The sequence below is a fragment of the Fusarium pseudograminearum genome, chromosome 2 (genome assembly GCF_000303195.2).
Source record: "Fusarium pseudograminearum CS3096 chromosome 2, whole genome shotgun sequence".
In the NCBI taxonomy this organism is placed as follows: domain Eukaryota; kingdom Fungi; phylum Ascomycota; class Sordariomycetes; order Hypocreales; family Nectriaceae; genus Fusarium; species Fusarium pseudograminearum.
In genome coordinates this window covers 3,852,634-3,868,524 of record NC_031952.1, presented here as the reverse complement: position 1 = coordinate 3,868,524, position 15,891 = coordinate 3,852,634, and the positions used below count along the sequence as shown (strand labels likewise).

General features: G+C 46.2%; 3 protein-coding genes across 3 annotated transcripts; 1 reads left to right on the top strand and 2 right to left on the bottom strand.

Moving 5' to 3' along the window:
- Window positions 1–1,124: 1,124 nt before the first annotated feature.
- FPSE_06755 (uncharacterized protein) lies at window positions 1,125–9,200 on the top strand (the record flags this gene model as incomplete). The annotated part of the gene is made up of 10 exons (XM_009259873.1): window positions 1,125–1,255; window positions 1,320–2,118; window positions 2,171–3,918; window positions 3,974–4,600; window positions 4,666–5,027; window positions 5,083–5,366; window positions 5,415–5,708; window positions 5,765–8,053; window positions 8,669–8,884; window positions 8,940–9,200. 10 exons carry the CDS (start codon window positions 1,125–1,127, stop codon window positions 9,198–9,200), a joined length of 7,011 nt encoding a protein of 2,336 aa, XP_009258148.1.
- A 402-nt stretch (window positions 9,201–9,602) lies between these two features.
- On the bottom strand, window positions 9,603–11,216 carry FPSE_06754 (uncharacterized protein; the record flags this gene model as incomplete). Its single annotated transcript, XM_009259872.1, has 6 exons — window positions 9,603–9,749; window positions 9,800–9,901; window positions 9,951–10,300; window positions 10,358–10,517; window positions 10,564–10,644; window positions 10,701–11,216. 6 exons carry the CDS (start codon window positions 11,214–11,216, stop codon window positions 9,603–9,605), a joined length of 1,356 nt encoding a protein of 451 aa, XP_009258147.1.
- A 574-nt stretch (window positions 11,217–11,790) lies between these two features.
- FPSE_06753 (uncharacterized protein) lies at window positions 11,791–13,012 on the bottom strand (the record flags this gene model as incomplete). The annotated part of the gene is made up of 2 exons (XM_009259871.1): window positions 11,791–12,548; window positions 12,601–13,012. 2 exons carry the CDS (start codon window positions 13,010–13,012, stop codon window positions 11,791–11,793), a joined length of 1,170 nt encoding a protein of 389 aa, XP_009258146.1.
- Between the last annotated feature and the right edge of the window lie 2,879 nt (window positions 13,013–15,891).

The following is a 15,891-nucleotide window of genomic DNA, read 5'->3' as shown; positions in this document are numbered from 1 at the left end:
ACAGATTCTCGCCTGCGCTATAATAATCGGGCGTAGGCTTCAAGGTTGCCTGGCAGAATATAACGCTGACGTTAGCCGTCGCCACGCATCAAGTCGATGGCAGTTTTTTGATAATCGACTATAGACCCAGTGGCACAACGGAACGAACCATGACTATAATCATCAGGGTCTCTGTATCTGAAGCACGGAGTCCGGGTCGCCCTCCTACTCTTCTGGTAGTGGCATGAAAATCCCATTTTACACAGAGGCTTGGTGGTAAGCGCATGGAATTGTATCAAATCACATTACATTTCATTCTTTGAGCAGGTGGCTAACTGCAAGGTGTAATAAGATTGTTGCCGCCGATTAGCATAAAGCTCAAGTGACTTTTAAAAAAGCACAAGATTGAGCCCGGAGGGTGTAAGAAAACGTGGCTGCCAAATCATGAAAGACGAAATTGTTAGGTCGGTTTATGCCATTTTGGAACAGACCTTTGGGTAAGTTATTTTTGTACTCTAAAGATTACGGACCAAAGTTTCTTATACCCCCTCGCGAGCTCCTCCGCCACTGTCTGCTGTGTCTTTATCTCTCGACCTTGACTGGCACATTCAGGCGCCTAGAATCTCACTGATTGGCTAAGTCCGCCGTTGATCGCCCAAGCCACAGCGCTTACTCGTTAAGTAGTTAGTTGCCAAGAAGACGAGAGAATCACAATATATACATGTCGTTTGTAAGTCCATTTGTGATGCCGTTGACTAGAGTTGAAAGAGAAAAGAGACTAATTCTTGAACCATGTTTCCTGATGAGCCCTTATCCTCTGGTACTGCCCTGTGATTATTGAGCCTTGCAACTTCTTGGATTCTCAGTACGGAACGTGGCTATGCCACGTGTATACAACACCGATATGGCCAACTGCACATTATGCAGGCTACCTAATAGAGCCGCAGTAAGGCGTACTCAGTGCACTTTTTACATTTTCAACCGGCAAAGGAGCTAATAGAATACGAACACAACATGGGGCTATGCAAGGCTGGTCACCCATATAAGCATAGCCTAGCAATGCTGCAGTATTATACATAACTAAAAGAATCCCCCAATGTCTCCAATTTCGAATGTCATCACATTCCACTCCAAAATTATGCATTATGTCTATTTCAATTGGGCAATCGGCACTATCGCGCGCAGAAGCAAAGGAACACATCGAACAGATTAGACGCGAATATTCTCTCGAGGGGCACGATAAACTCGCTCAGGCACTTACGAATGCGCTTCACATGTAGGTTTATGTTTGGCAATAGGTATCCTAATATAGACCAATAAAACTAACTCCACCGCTCAAGTCTTTCGACCGAGCTTTACGACCAATCAACCCACTTCATTCAAGAACTATTACAAAATGCCGATGACAACCATTTTGAGACTTCAACCCCAACCCTAATATTCTCATACTCTCCCGGACGCCTTCGTGTGGACTGCAACGAGAAAGGGTTCCTACCTCATCACATCGATGCTCTTTGCACTATACGAGGTAGCACCAAGACAGACAAAGATCAAGCGTCCTACACCGGCGAAAAGGGCATCGGTTTCAAAAGTGTTTTTCGCATGGCCGATGTGGTTTGGATCTCATCGAATAGTTACCAGTTTAAATTTGACAAGCATAAACAATTTGGCACAGTTGCACCAGAATGGGTGGAAGACTTCCCAGTGCATTCAAGCTCGGAATATACAACATTCTATCTGGAACTATGCCCACAAGGCGACATGGAGGAATTGGTTGAAAAGCTTGTCGACTTTGACGCCGATCAGCTACTGTTTCTTCGGAGGTTAAGACAAGTCAAGATTAACATTGAGCGAGAGTATCAGGACTTGAGCCATATGATCCGTCGGATAGACGAAACGGATGGTTGTGGGAACCTCATAACAACACTGGATCTTGGAACTTCAAAGAAAAGGTTTATGGTCAGAAAATTTCAAGTCACCAATTTACCTGAAGAACCACGACGTCGAAATCAAACTTGTTCGGAAATGGTTCTGGCTTTTCCGTTGATGGAAGAGCTGCCAGACGGAGGCACCGCCATGCCTGTCTTTGAGGCAAAGCTCTTTGCAGGTCTACCTGTTGGCGCAGATGGAGGACTCAAGGTAAGGTTGGAGCCTATCAGCTGATGTCTCGATCAACTAACGATATATCTAGTTCTTGTTGCAGGGCGATTTCATACTAACCGCCAGCCGCCTTCACCTTGATACATCGCTTCGCTGGAACCAAGGGCTCCGTGACGGTCTAGTCAATGCATTCTTAGAATCAGTACTTGCATTCAATGCGGGTATTCACCGCTATATTTGGCCCTTCTTTCTTTCCTACGACAAGAAGGTTTCCTCTTTCTTCCAATCTGCAACCAAATCAATCTGCGAAATATTGAGGTTAATGGATTGCTTGGAATCCATGGAGGGTATCATGGTGAAGCCTTCAGCACTAACATATGTGGACCTAGAAAAATTCGGCGACAGCTCTAAAGACTTTCTAACATTGAGCGCCAAGACGTCGCCACTGTATCTTTCTAACAAATATCCGGCATGGACTATACCAGGAATCCTAAGTCTTGGCGTGCGAAGGCTTTCCGCCACCGAGTTCCTGGAACACTTTCGCACACTTCTTTCAGAAGAAGACTCAGTGTTCATAAAAAAGTCACCTAGCTGGCACGGAGATGTTGCAAAAGTTCTTCTCTCCCTCATATCGGATGAGAGAATCAGGAAGGATCTGAGAAACCTCCCTATAATTCCACTTACAGAAGGAAGATGGGTCTCGGCGAACAACAACCCCAAGCCTGTTTTTGTATCAAAAGATCTCGAGTTGGACGATTTCACAACCCACAGCGGATTGCCGATTGTGGACCCTGAAGCAACAGCCCATAAAGACAGAAAGGCGTTGTATCGAGCATTGGGAATCGCCACCATCGGAAAGGACCAGGTTTGCGAGTTCATATGCCAGCAACATGCATTGCCAGACTTCGAGCCCGAAAAATGGACAACGGAGCAGCTAATCAAACACGCAAAAATGCTTTTCGAGTCTCATTGGACACCACCAGCTCAACATGCTGATCTATGGTTTGCCACAGCTGATGACAAGCGTTGCAGGGGGTCTTCTCTTTATTTTCGTGAGGAAGCAGGGGGTCCAGCGTATCAAAGAATCTTCAAACACCTCGAACAAGAGTCCCCCACATTACATCCGGACTATTTCAAGGATAGCTCAGTCACCGAGTCGCCCTTCGATGGCATAAACCTCTTTTTTGATCCGCGGCAACGACGATCAATCTGGTCTAAATACCGGAAAACAGATCGATTTCGAAAGAGGTGGGGGTTCGATTTGCCAGACATACCTGGCAAAGTCGAGGACCGGTCCTGGAAAGAGTTTCTGGTCAAATCCGTCCAATTATCGGCCATTCCACGCTTGGCAGTAAGAACTGCGAAAGGGACCGTCGTATCTCAAGAGTTCAAGTCCATACTCCGAAACTGTCCTGTCACAGATTGGTTACAGCTGCTTGAGGACGAGTGGCACACCTATTCCAAATGGCTCGGACCTGGGGGAGAAAACGCTGTGAGCTATTCGACTTATGATACAGCAGGTGACCTATTGCCCACCAAAGTGAAGAATTTGGAGGTCCTCACGTCGCGTGGTAGACAGAGGTTGTGCACCACGTTTGTCCCTGGTCTGGATGACCTGGTTGTTGACGTTCCCATCCCCATCCTCGATATCAAAGGCGACATTGGCAAGATCACCAGAGAAAGGCTGAGGCTACTTGGCGTGACTGTGGAGAAGGATATCAGATATTATCTTTCTTGCTTGAGGGCTCTGGTAGACCAGGTTTCTCCAGACGTCGAGACCCTCACCTACATCTACGAACGAATCCAAGCACATTACAACGATGAGGACATCTTAATTGAGTATGAAACAATGTAAAATATTTGCAAACATTTTGTTCTAACTAACTGGAATTAGGCATGCATTTCAGAAAGACAGATTGATATACGTCGATGGATGGGCTGTAAAAAACAGTGACAAATGCCGAAAAGGGTGGTTCAACGCTGAGAAGTGTTCAGCTAAGAAAATAAGAATGGAAGAGCTGTATCCCCGTTGCGAAGCTCTCTTCCGGTCCCTCATGATTACTGCAGGGCTGAACATCAACGGCTTGGTAGAGAAGGCGACTAAAATGGAACCCTCGACTCCTCGAACAGACATGATGGAAACATTCGCGAATATCAACGACATTCTCAAAGCTATGAGCGCGAAGAAAGCTGCCAATGTTGTCAAGCCTTTGTTAGACTCAGCAGTCTTTCCTGTGCTTACCCAGGCCCTAGGCGGTAAACGGAAGCTCATGAAGCCAAGCAACACAACATGGTTCATTGCGGACCGGAAACATTTGAGGGACAGTTTTCTCGGCAAGCTTCCTCTCTTGGACTTTAGCATCGAGGAAGTTGATGATATGTTGGACTTGATCAAAGCACTGAACTTGCACAAGCGGAAATTGTCCCCTCTTGTCGACTGTCGGTGTCATCCGAAGGGTCAATTGGAATATTCGATTCCAGCAAGCTGGTATTTCCGTACACGTGCACCATTCATCAAAGCGTATGACTTCGTCGATTTCTTGAGTCAATATCTTAAAATGAAAGTAAATCGCTGACTTGCAGTAGACTCACAGCGTCATCGAAAAGCGAACAAAAGTCTTGGTTCAAGCTTCTTGAGAGAGCCCGCGTCAGCTTTGCAGCTGGAGTGGAACGCCGTTATGTCCTGGAAACAGACTCAAAATTGGTCCAGGGACATCCAGAGGAAACCATGGCTTCGTGCTTTGTTTCGGGTGGCTCAATACAAATATTCCTCGCAAGGGACTTCAGCCTCGATTCTCAAAGCGCTGTAGCTGCGGTGGTGGAAATGGTCTCACAGAATTTCGATTTTAAAGACCCGTTGACTATACACTTACTCTACACTCTATTCAGTGAGAAGGATCATGACATGGCTCTTCGAGCTTTTGGTCGACAGGGTTTCCAGGTAGATGGTAAATCCAGATCGCGGTGTTTTTCTTTGGTCTCACTGCTAACGGTCAATCACAGCCTCGGAACTAGGGTCCTGCCAATTTTACCCCAGGGAACTGGGCGCCGTGCCATCTCCATTCGAATCGTCGGGATTCGTCGGGGATGCAAGCTATGTCTCGACAGAGCCCACCCGCTTGGGTGTACGGTTCACCCATAAGAAAGGATTTCCGAGTAGGAAAAGTCCTGAAGCAGACAGAAGGTTGCCGATCAAGCGATATATTGACTTTGATAATGACTCCGAAGAAGCACACAAACAACTGCTCGAACCTGATTACAATCTTGAATACCTGGGGCAGCGCATTGTAAGTAGCCATTACGAGCTTCGAAGCGAGTAATAACACAACTTATAGGTTTCATCCTTCTTTGCACGCACGCTGGGGCATACGTATAAGCCAGATTTGCATTGGAAAAGTCGTCTACGTTTTCGTGGAGGCCTTGACGTTTCAGATATACCCGAAGAATCATTCCCTTTCATCATCGCAGATCCGGACGGTTCAAAGACAATGACAGACATGCTAACTAAGTCAGGGCTAATTGAAGCCAAAGCCTGGGAGCAAAACTGGCCAGCATACCATTTCGAACTTGCCATATCAGAAGGTGGTAAGGACGACCAATTCACATGGACTTGGGAGCAACTAGAAAGGGTGAAGTATTCCAAGTATCGTTGGAATCTCTAAGTCCCCTCGCTAACGTATTTCAGATCCGCCTACAAGAAGAGGAATATGACAGTCAAACTGGCCAAGAAAATGTTGTGGTCATGATCAGGATCTACAATGTCTTCAAATCGCCTAGCTTGCAGTTTGTACTAGATCCTTGGGAGGCAATATGGTCTAGAAGATCACAGATTCTCAAGGGCTCTATCTTCAAGATCATCATGCTTTTGGACCACGAGGAGGATATTGCCACAGCGGCCGCCCAGCTAAAGGACTCGTCAACGAATACAGACCAAGTACCTACGATTACAATCACCGAAGAAGCCGACGACACCGACGACACCGACGATCGGACAACGCAACAAAATCCCCAAAGTTTAGGACACGTCAATGGCTACCAGTACAATTATACTCCAACTTTCCAGCAACAACCATTTTTTGCACCCCCATCATACGCGTCTTATGATCCTAGTTGGTTAACCTCATGGGCTCAGCCAACTGCGTATTGGACAATGGACGGACAACTGATTTGGAACTATCCTATTCCTGCATCTCATGGCATCCCTGCAAACCTTTACGATGCTGCTTCACAGGAGACTTCCGACGATTCGGAATATAAGACACCTCTATCGAGAGAGATATCCACTGAAAAGTGGGATAAACTTCCGAAATACAAATATCGTTGTCTCAAAGACAAAAAAGAGATACGCGTGTTTGTGTTGTTACCTGGGAAAGAAGACGACGTCCTCCGAGGTGTTATCCAAACATGCCCCTTCAAGGATCCTATTGCCTACAACACCGTGTCATATGTTTGGGGAGGAAATCAGCAGCCGCGCTACAAACTGCTTACGCCCGAAGGAGTCTTGAACATACAAGCATCATTATTTCTGGTCTTGAAGCGCATAAGGAAGACAGACAAGCCCATGGTACTTTGGGTCGATGCTATTTGCATCAATCAAAACGACAAGAAAGAGAAGTCTCAACAAGTAAAGCTACTTCCACGGATTTATCAACGCTCGGAGTGTACCTATGCCTTCTTAGCCAAGGATCCTGGACATGATACTGCCATTAAAATGCTCAAGCGGGCGTTTATAGACTTGATTGGTATCAACGATAAGACCTCGGAATCACTGTCGGATATTTCTGAGTGCCCCGACGACTTGGCAAAATTTGAAGTCCCGTCTCAGAACGACCCTATATGGCAAGAACTAGCTGAGCTGCTCGATCACACATGGTTCAAGCGGGTATGGATTGTACAAGAAGCCGTAGCTTCACCTAGTGTCATCTTTGTTTGCGACAAGCTCTCCATCGGATGGAATGTCATGTCTCAGGCACTCACTTATCTCGATTCGGACAGGTCACTACCTCCAGATGTATCAGTGGCGATGGAACCCTTCACAACCCTCGATAACCTGCGTGAATGGGATGCTAGACAGACACGCTGGTCTATCTTGCTTCTACTTGAAGGTTTTCGCGGTTTGCAATCTGGACTGAAGCGAGATCGTTTCTATGCACTATTGGGAATTGCATGCGATGGAAACTTGCCGGATTTCGAGCCCGACTATGAAATCCCGTTCGAAGATGTTGTCATAACCTTTGCGAGAGCTCTCGTGTCCAACGGAGAAGGGATACAACTTCTACACCGTGCCGGAATCAGTACTCAACCAGACAGATTTCCGTCATGGATTCCAGACTGGACTGTACCGAAATCTCCAAGTCTGGATGACTCCTTGTCTCGGGGCATTCAATATCATACGTGTGGCAGTGACAAAAACGTCAGAATTTCATGTCTTGGCAAGGACGAGATACTCGTAATTGGATATCAGGTCGACAAGATCGCGCGTATCACAAAGTCTTCCAACACTCCTGGCTCATGGCGACAATACTTCGCAGAAATCCATTCCATGGTGGAAAGCCTCCAATGCTCTTCTGGACTGAAACAAAGTTACATATGGGAAGTACCAGTCGCAGGCTCTCGACACGGTAGAGTAGCGGAGAGCGACTATATCGATTTAGTGGATTCCTACAAGGCGTTTCAGAAGTTCATGAAAAAAATGAAATGGAAGAAAGGCTACAAGATTGCAGACATCTTCAACTCAGCGTCCTCTGAGGAATCCCAAGCATCTGAAGAAGGAAACCTGGCGCAACGAAGCAGGAGTTATGCCGAGTTACTGACAGGGACTTTGGAAGGTTGGCGGTTTGTCACTACAGAGGAGGGCAGATGTGGTGTTGTACCACCAGATGCACATGTTGGGGATGAAGTACTGATTGTCGGTGGAGGCAACGTGCCTTTTCTTTTCAGAAAGAGTACCAAGCGGCAAGGCTCGTATCAACTGGTTGGTGAATGTTATGTCGATGGGATTATGCAAGGGGAGGTGTTCGATAAGGATGAGGATATTAACCAGAAGATAGTGAATTTAGTTATTTATTAGCGATTTGTAGGACAATACAGTAATAAAAACCATTATATGCAGTATATTATAATTTGATTCTGGTTAGGCTTACAGGCGGAGACAACACGGATATAATTAAGGTTTTGGCCTCGAGTTCAGCATCGAGACGACTTGTCCAAAAAGGCACTTCGACTCGAGAGAGGTCAAACTAGTGTAAATACTAACAAATTAGAGCTTGCGATCCCCTCTATGGAGTAAGCTAGTCATTAACAGAGGGCCATCTCCTCCGGGAAGTTTACTAATTGCTATTGATCTTCGCTCATCGTCACGAACTTCCAAACACGGGATTCTCAACACGATTCGTATCGAGGCGCCATCGAATACCACATTATATTAAATGCGCCGTCATGTCCGTGAACAAATTCCGAGGCTATTCAGCGATCTCGAACATATTGAACTTAACATATTATCTCACCTGATCTGTCTCGTAGAGATATTGCTAAGGTCTCCACAAACTTCATAACATATCATCTCACCATAACACGACCACAAACCCAGCAAAATGGGAGCCGTTCCATTACCAACGGCCGATCAAATGAATCCGATGGCAATTCCTTCAATGGAAATGGCCATGTTCGGTCATCTACCACTGGTGCGCTTGACTTAACCGTCCTGGGAATGAACAGTGGCACTGCCATGGACGGTATCGACTGTGCACTTGTTCGCTATTACCAAGAGTCTCCGGATGCCCCTCTACACATGGAGCTCATTAAAGTATGTTTCAATTCGCGGTATCTATGTACTCGCCTGGTGCTGACCGTATACTTAGTATGATGAGATCCCCGTACCTCAGTGGATCAAGAAACCCGTTCTCACGATGCTTCGGGAGACCAAGACGACTCCCTCAAAAATGTCGCAACTCAATGTACAACTTGGACAGATGTTTGGTGATGCCGTCAAAGAGTTTTGCGATAAACACGAGATATCGATGGACAGTATTGACCTCATCGGATCACATGGACAGACCATCTGGCTTCTATCCATGCCGGAAGAGGGGGAGACACGTTCTGCATTTTCACGCTCGGGATAGTACTTCAAATTGATACTAATGGCCATTACTGTCGGATTGGACTATGGGAGGCCAAGGAAAGGTTTATGTCTCAGAAGGGTATCGATGGTACCTCTTTCGAAACTAGAACTGTAACGATTCTCTAGGCAGTTTTGCAATCAGATAGGAGACCAAGGTCGATAACACGGAATATGATGCACATTTAGAATAGACACCAATGCCTGTTTGTAGTTACAGAAACTATCACTACCTAGTAAGTTGGGTGCAAGAGAGCTTGGCTGCCAGGGCATAAGAGACGAAATCATTAGGTCAGTTTATGATACCTTAGAGGAAGTCTTAGGTTATTTACTTTCATATCCTAAGAACTAGTCTAAAGACCAGGCTTTCTCATATCCCCTAGCTAGTTGATATATGACCCACGGACTAACCATTGGTCGTATCCCTGTTGCTGGTCGGGTCTCGGCATGTAAAATCCAAAGTCTTTGTGTCCAAATTCTGACAGTCATAAATGGGCGCCTTTCTACTTGGCACACCAACTGTGATGTTCTGAGCAGCAATGTTACTGCAACGCTGAAGAAATGTTAGGTGGTTTGAGGCCAATGGGGGATTGCCAGTCTTACATCAGGTGCGCTGCAGACCAAACTTCCAGCGCGGGGATCAAACTTTTTTGAGACAGTTCCCCAGAAGTTCTTCATCGTGATGTCTTCAATAGTCAAGTTGGCCTGTTATCTTGTTAGCATTCTCTCATCATTCGATAGGGATTAGACGTACAGGAAACTCATTGCAGAGAGTCTGATTCTTCTGGCCATAACACTGAGTAATAGTAATAGCATTGTCGTTGTTCTCGTGGTAGAAGCGGTCGTATGTCACATTTCTCACGCGGCCTAGACCACCACCTCCGTTCAGCAGACTTTGGAAGGCAGTCTCGACACCAGGCCACACCTTGATTCGAGCGCCGTCGCTGGCATTTGACATGGAGATGTTGTAGATGTAAAGGTTCTCCACAATATCAGTCTCACCCTTGTATTGGCCTAGAGAACCAACGCTGATGCCGTGAGAGCCATTGCAGATAAGGTTCTGGACAACAACGTTTGTACTATTTGGCTTGAAAGAAACACAGTCTGTATTTGTCAGAAAAGAAAAAAGAAACGCATTTGTTTCTTAATGAGAAGACTTACCGTCAGTATTGTCAATGACGGAGTTCTGAATGACTACTCTGTCAGAGCGATATGTGTCCCAGCCATCCGAGTTGGCAATCTTGACGCCGTTCGAACTCTTGGCTTGAAGATCAAGATCGCTGATCAAGACATCGGTGCTGTTGATGATGATATTGAACCACTAGTAGAGTAAGCGTAAAAATATTCATGGCCGAGAGGTAACCTACGTTGGGGGAGTTTCGCATGTGCAAGTTTGACATTGTCAGACCGTGAGCACCCTCAATCGAGAACAAGATTGGTCGCAACAGCTTTGTAAAACACACGTCAGCGAAAGCAAGAAAACATTCGTGTTGGTTTTTCTCACAGTACTGTTCATTGCCATCTCCTCCCAATAGGCTTGACCCTTGCCATCGAGCACTGATTGCTTGTTCAAGTCGCCATAAATATGGATATCCTTGCCTCCCCATTTCCAAAAGGAGGACATATTCTGATATCCAAACTTGAAGCTGTTTTCAGCCCAGTAGTACGGGTCAGACTTGAAGTCCACCTCGCCAGTGATGACCACATCAACGTGAGCGAGCCATGTCAAATCCAGTGGGGAACCGATTGTGTACTTCTGGTCGAGCACAATGGTTCCTCCTTTGTTGCATTTCTTGAAGGCTTTGAGAATGGCGGGAGCATCATCGCTGTTCTTTCCCTTGCCAGGCTTAACGTAGCAAATGTCCTTTCGCGATCGTGGAGATGATTTGGGAAAGGCCTTGCCGGTGCCATATGGTGCTGCTTCAATGTGAGGTCGCTTAGGTAGTCCGTGTGAGGTGGCCACTACCGAAGACACAAGTGCACATAGCGCTGCGATTGAAAAGACGCTGTGGACGAACATGTTGACAATGAGATACGATGAATGGCTCAGATCTTGTTTCCCTAGACTGGACCTCAACTTATATAGTTCAAATATACCACTTGCGCATGGCATTGGTGGAATAACCGTTACGGGCAATGTAGTCTCTGATTGGCTCACAAACATCAGGTCCCCCAACCCCCAAACCTTTACCCCAATGACCTTGTCAAGCCCGAATATTGTTGGGGACACTCTTAATAAGCTGCGCGTTGATGCAAAGGTTGAAGCATTGAACGATGAGAAGGCTCGTGGACTTGAAGTTGACCTGGGAACCTCATAGAGGGTATCGAAATTGATCTTGGCAGAGTTTAGATAGGACAATCAGAGCAAGCTCGAGGATGATATGGATACAGGAGTGTCCAAAGGACAAATGCGTTTTATAATCATGACTATTACAATAATATGAAGTTTAAATGCATCTTCACAACGTGCCGCCCAATTCGCTGGTGATTTCCCTTGAGACGGGCAATTCCAATCAAAACATCAATGGCTAGTATCAGAAACCAATAGGCTTTGTTCTTGACGGCGTGATATTCCATGTTAGTTTTCAATAAAACTATGCCTCACTACAGTCTTCAAATTGCTCGTTATGATCGGAGTCGCTGTCATCATCAGAAATAAGGTAGTCCTCGACATCATCGCCGTTTGCCAGCACTACAGCTTGACCATGCGAGACCACTTTGACGTCCATCACAAGACCCAGGACTCCTTTCAGCCTTTCTCCTGCTAGGTCGCGATACTTTCTATCCTCGCTCTCCGCATGACGCAGAATCTCCTGTTCCCTCTGATCCAGTTCAGCGCGATGTCTCGCAATTTCTTCTTGGGCCCTTTCCAGTTTCGCCTGGCTCATCTCCTTGTTCCGTATAAGCTCTGCCAGAGTCTCCTGGGTATCCATCCGTAGTTGCGAGATGGCCTGTGTAAACTCCTTCTCTCCCAGGACTCCAGTAAGAGTTTCTGCGTCAGCGAGAAACCGTTCAAGTTCCGTCGAATTGGTACGTTGACGATGAACAGTGGCATGCCTGATTGCCGCAATAGATCGTAACAGTTCTTTCGATGGCTTACCGCTCCCTTCCCAAACCACACTTTCCGTGCGTCCGAAAATCTTTGTCCATTTGTTAAGCTCCCCCGCTTCAGGGCAATCCCAGCCTTGTTTCCGCATGAGGCTTGGAAGAGCTCTTAAACCAAATTGGTAACAGGCGAGTTCCAGGGTCTTTTGTAGTTTCTCCATAAGCAAGTGCGCCGCTGAAAATGGTAGATAAACTGCGTACTCCGATGAGTTGTCAATCTCGTTTCTCGCAATACTGCCATTGATGTCTAGTCTTTTCAGTCAATCTCCTAGGCGATCTGTAAGATCGATCCGACTTACCGTTCAGAATGGTTACGGCTTTTGGCTCTTCCGGGCTTTCATGGTTGTCATTGCTGTGGATTTCATGGACATCTTCAAGCATAGTTTGTTTTATGTTTGTCGCCACTCCTTCCAGAAGCTCCACAGCTTCAGTCCGAGTAACTGAAGGCTCAAATAGATCGGGAAACCATTCATGGGCCATCGAGGTTGACTCATACACCCCATTCGACAACAGTTTCAATATCGAGTCATGAACGACTCCGGCGCCGTACTGAGTCGTAAGCTGCACTACTGAAGTTGTGTCCCCCGGATGCTCCCTGACGTATCGTTTTATACCTTTGAGCTTCCTGGTTTTTGCTTTCTCGCCTACAAAAATATCCCTCGTCGCCTGAAAGACGTTCTTATCAATTAGAGTAGAGACGCCTGTATCCATGTCGGGCAGTCTGTAAAGGTGACTGTATATTCGAATTTCACAATAACGAATCGATGTTGAAGGCAGATGGAAGCTCTCGGTAAGCTCCACAAGTTAATTCTTAGTATTAAAAAAAATGAAGAAAGAGGAAAGGAACGAGAACATCTTTCCACAATCACTGATCGAGGCTGAGAGCGGGGAAGTCATGCTGCATTGTTGGTAGGCCTCCTGCGGCCCATGTGCGGCATACTCATTGGGCGCCTACATCTGTATGGATTATCACACCCGCAATGAGTGCGGACGTTTCACAACATCTTCGACCATCCTCAAACCAATAATTATTACACTTTAATCACAGCTGAATAATTGGTGGTCAACAGACACGCCGCTGCACGCGTCGATGCTTTTTGGGCATCTCGAGAGGGTGCTTTACTGCTGCTAGAACGGAAACAGACTTATGAAAACTCATTGACCTGATCGAGAGACTATCTACTGGGGCTTCCCACTCGATGCAGTTTTCTGATACGGCTGCCATGTTGTTCAGGCACTCCTCTAGTGATGTCGCCTACCAAACTAAACGGAATGTTAGAAACATCGATCATCGAATACAACGGCGCTTACCCAAGCTGAAAAGAGGCTGAGCATCATTGACCAGCAGGAAAGCCAATGATCATCCGCTATCTGTCAAGGATGCCTAGGAAATCCAAGGTTACGCGCTTTCCTTTCTTTTGTCATTTTCAGCTCCATACGCCTGCAGTCCCAATAACCTTCAATTTCGGGTATGCAGGCTCTAGTTGGTTATTCCACTTCCAAGCGGCACGGACGACGACCTGGAATCCGTAATTTCCCTATCAATCAAGCAAGCTAAGGCTACGTCAAACCAACACCTTAGCTTTGGCTGTATTAAGGAATGTCGTTAGGATGTTAGTTAATCGCTCATCAATTATTTATAATGGATCATTAATACAAGGGGCATTTACTCTGAACCAACCTGATTCATTCTACAGGCTGAACACTTCGGGTCAATTGTGGCATTACGGCGCGTCAACACGATACCCAGTAAATCTGTTGGTTCCATCAAATTCACACTGCATTAGTGAAACACTTACCCAGAGGACCACATGTCATGTAGATCTTAACTATGTATGGCTTAGCGCCATTTGTCGAGCTTGGGTAGTAGGTGCTGGGAAAACTCAGTCTCTTGTTTTCAAGTAATAAAGAGTCAGAGCCTGGATTCCTACCTCGAAATGGCATACAAGAGCTGACTAGGTTCGTCGGATATCACTTTGAAGGCAGGGTCAGTAGTATACTGAGGCATGAGTTAGTTTGAGACGTGTAACCTTGACTTTTCTCTGGACAGGAATAATGATATGGATTGGCGTCTATCTAGGGAAGGTCTCTTTGACGTCTGATTAGGTAAAAGCACGCGCAATCCATATAGTTTCCCTTGCATTCGAATTTGTTCATTGATGGTAGTGAGAAGAAGAAGCGATGGCTTAATACCAAAACGAAAAGAAGAAAAATCAACTAGGGGTTTCAATGACTTATCGCCAAGGGAAGAAGAACAAGAGCAAGAATAAGAAGAAACGGTGGCTTATCGCCAAGAAAAAGAATGATTTGTCCAAAAAATCATTTATTCCCTCCTTAAACATAGACTCAGGATTTCCCGCCAACTTTGGGCAGGATCAGATAGAACCTCTACCAACGTGACCTGAGGACAGGATTCCGCCCCTAAAAGACTTTCCATCTCCTTGATCCAGCCGATAGCATCATTGTGTTGGTCGATTTTATGCTATGGAATTTCGTTTGAGCACCGAGTATCAGTCCCCATGTTGATGCGGCAGATGTTGTTTCCGGGCTTCTCATGGAGACCGTACTGCAAGAAATAAACATTAAGCGGCTCCTCCCGATCTTCAATGAAAAAATCGGATAGTACAAGAAAGTTTTGCATATGGCAAAGACCGCCGTCGAAGGACAAGGCGATGTTGTTCCGGTGTGAAGAACGAAATCTCGCAGTCTTCAATCCCGTAGTACCGCCCCATCACGTCACCGACACACACATAGGCGCAGTCACAGACGGGGTCGAAGGCAGAGTAGGCCCCGGTCATGGCAGGATCACGGCCTCTGTACTCTAGCTTCCTCCACAGAGTTTGGGCGAGATTTCTGGTCTGTTGGCAGATCCAGAAAGCAGGTGGTGGCGTTAATCGTAAGGAGAAGCGATGTTTGCAAAAGGGGTGGCTTATCGTTAGAAACTCTCCAGGCAAGTAGTGGCTCGACGTTAGAAATTCCCCAAGCAAGTAGTGCTTCGGAAAGATCGTGGTTGGGATCAGTGGTTGACATCGCGGTAATGTGCGCTTCGCCAGAGCAGTTGTTGTTTCGCTACTTCCAAATGATTGACACTGGTCTCGGAAAAGAAAATTGTTGAGGGTACAGGATTCACGGTAAACAAAATCAGCTACTGTTAGGGCGACGACCTCTTTATATGGCCCAAGGAGCTGAAGGTCTGATGGCAGTGAATATGGATGATTTGTCAGAACAGATGACGTACAAAGACTACATTAATACCATTAACGCGTCGGATCATGGTCACATCAATAGGAACTGCACTGAGCAGATGGATCGGTAGGAGGCTACCCTAGATCTACCATCCACTCACAGCCAGGTGCAATCGGTCATATATGGCGACGTTTGAACGAGGCCTCATAGTTGTAATGGGTGTTACTGTACATCAATCAAAGCCAAGAGCAAAGATGATAAGGCTACGAAGCAGAGTCATCAGTGGCGCTTTAGTCTTACATGTCCTGGGTCACATGCCCTCGTCCACTCCGTTGAGCAACGGAGCCAGTGAATTCCCCACGCCATTCCTAGATTTCTATTGAATATTCATTGGGTAGTAGCTG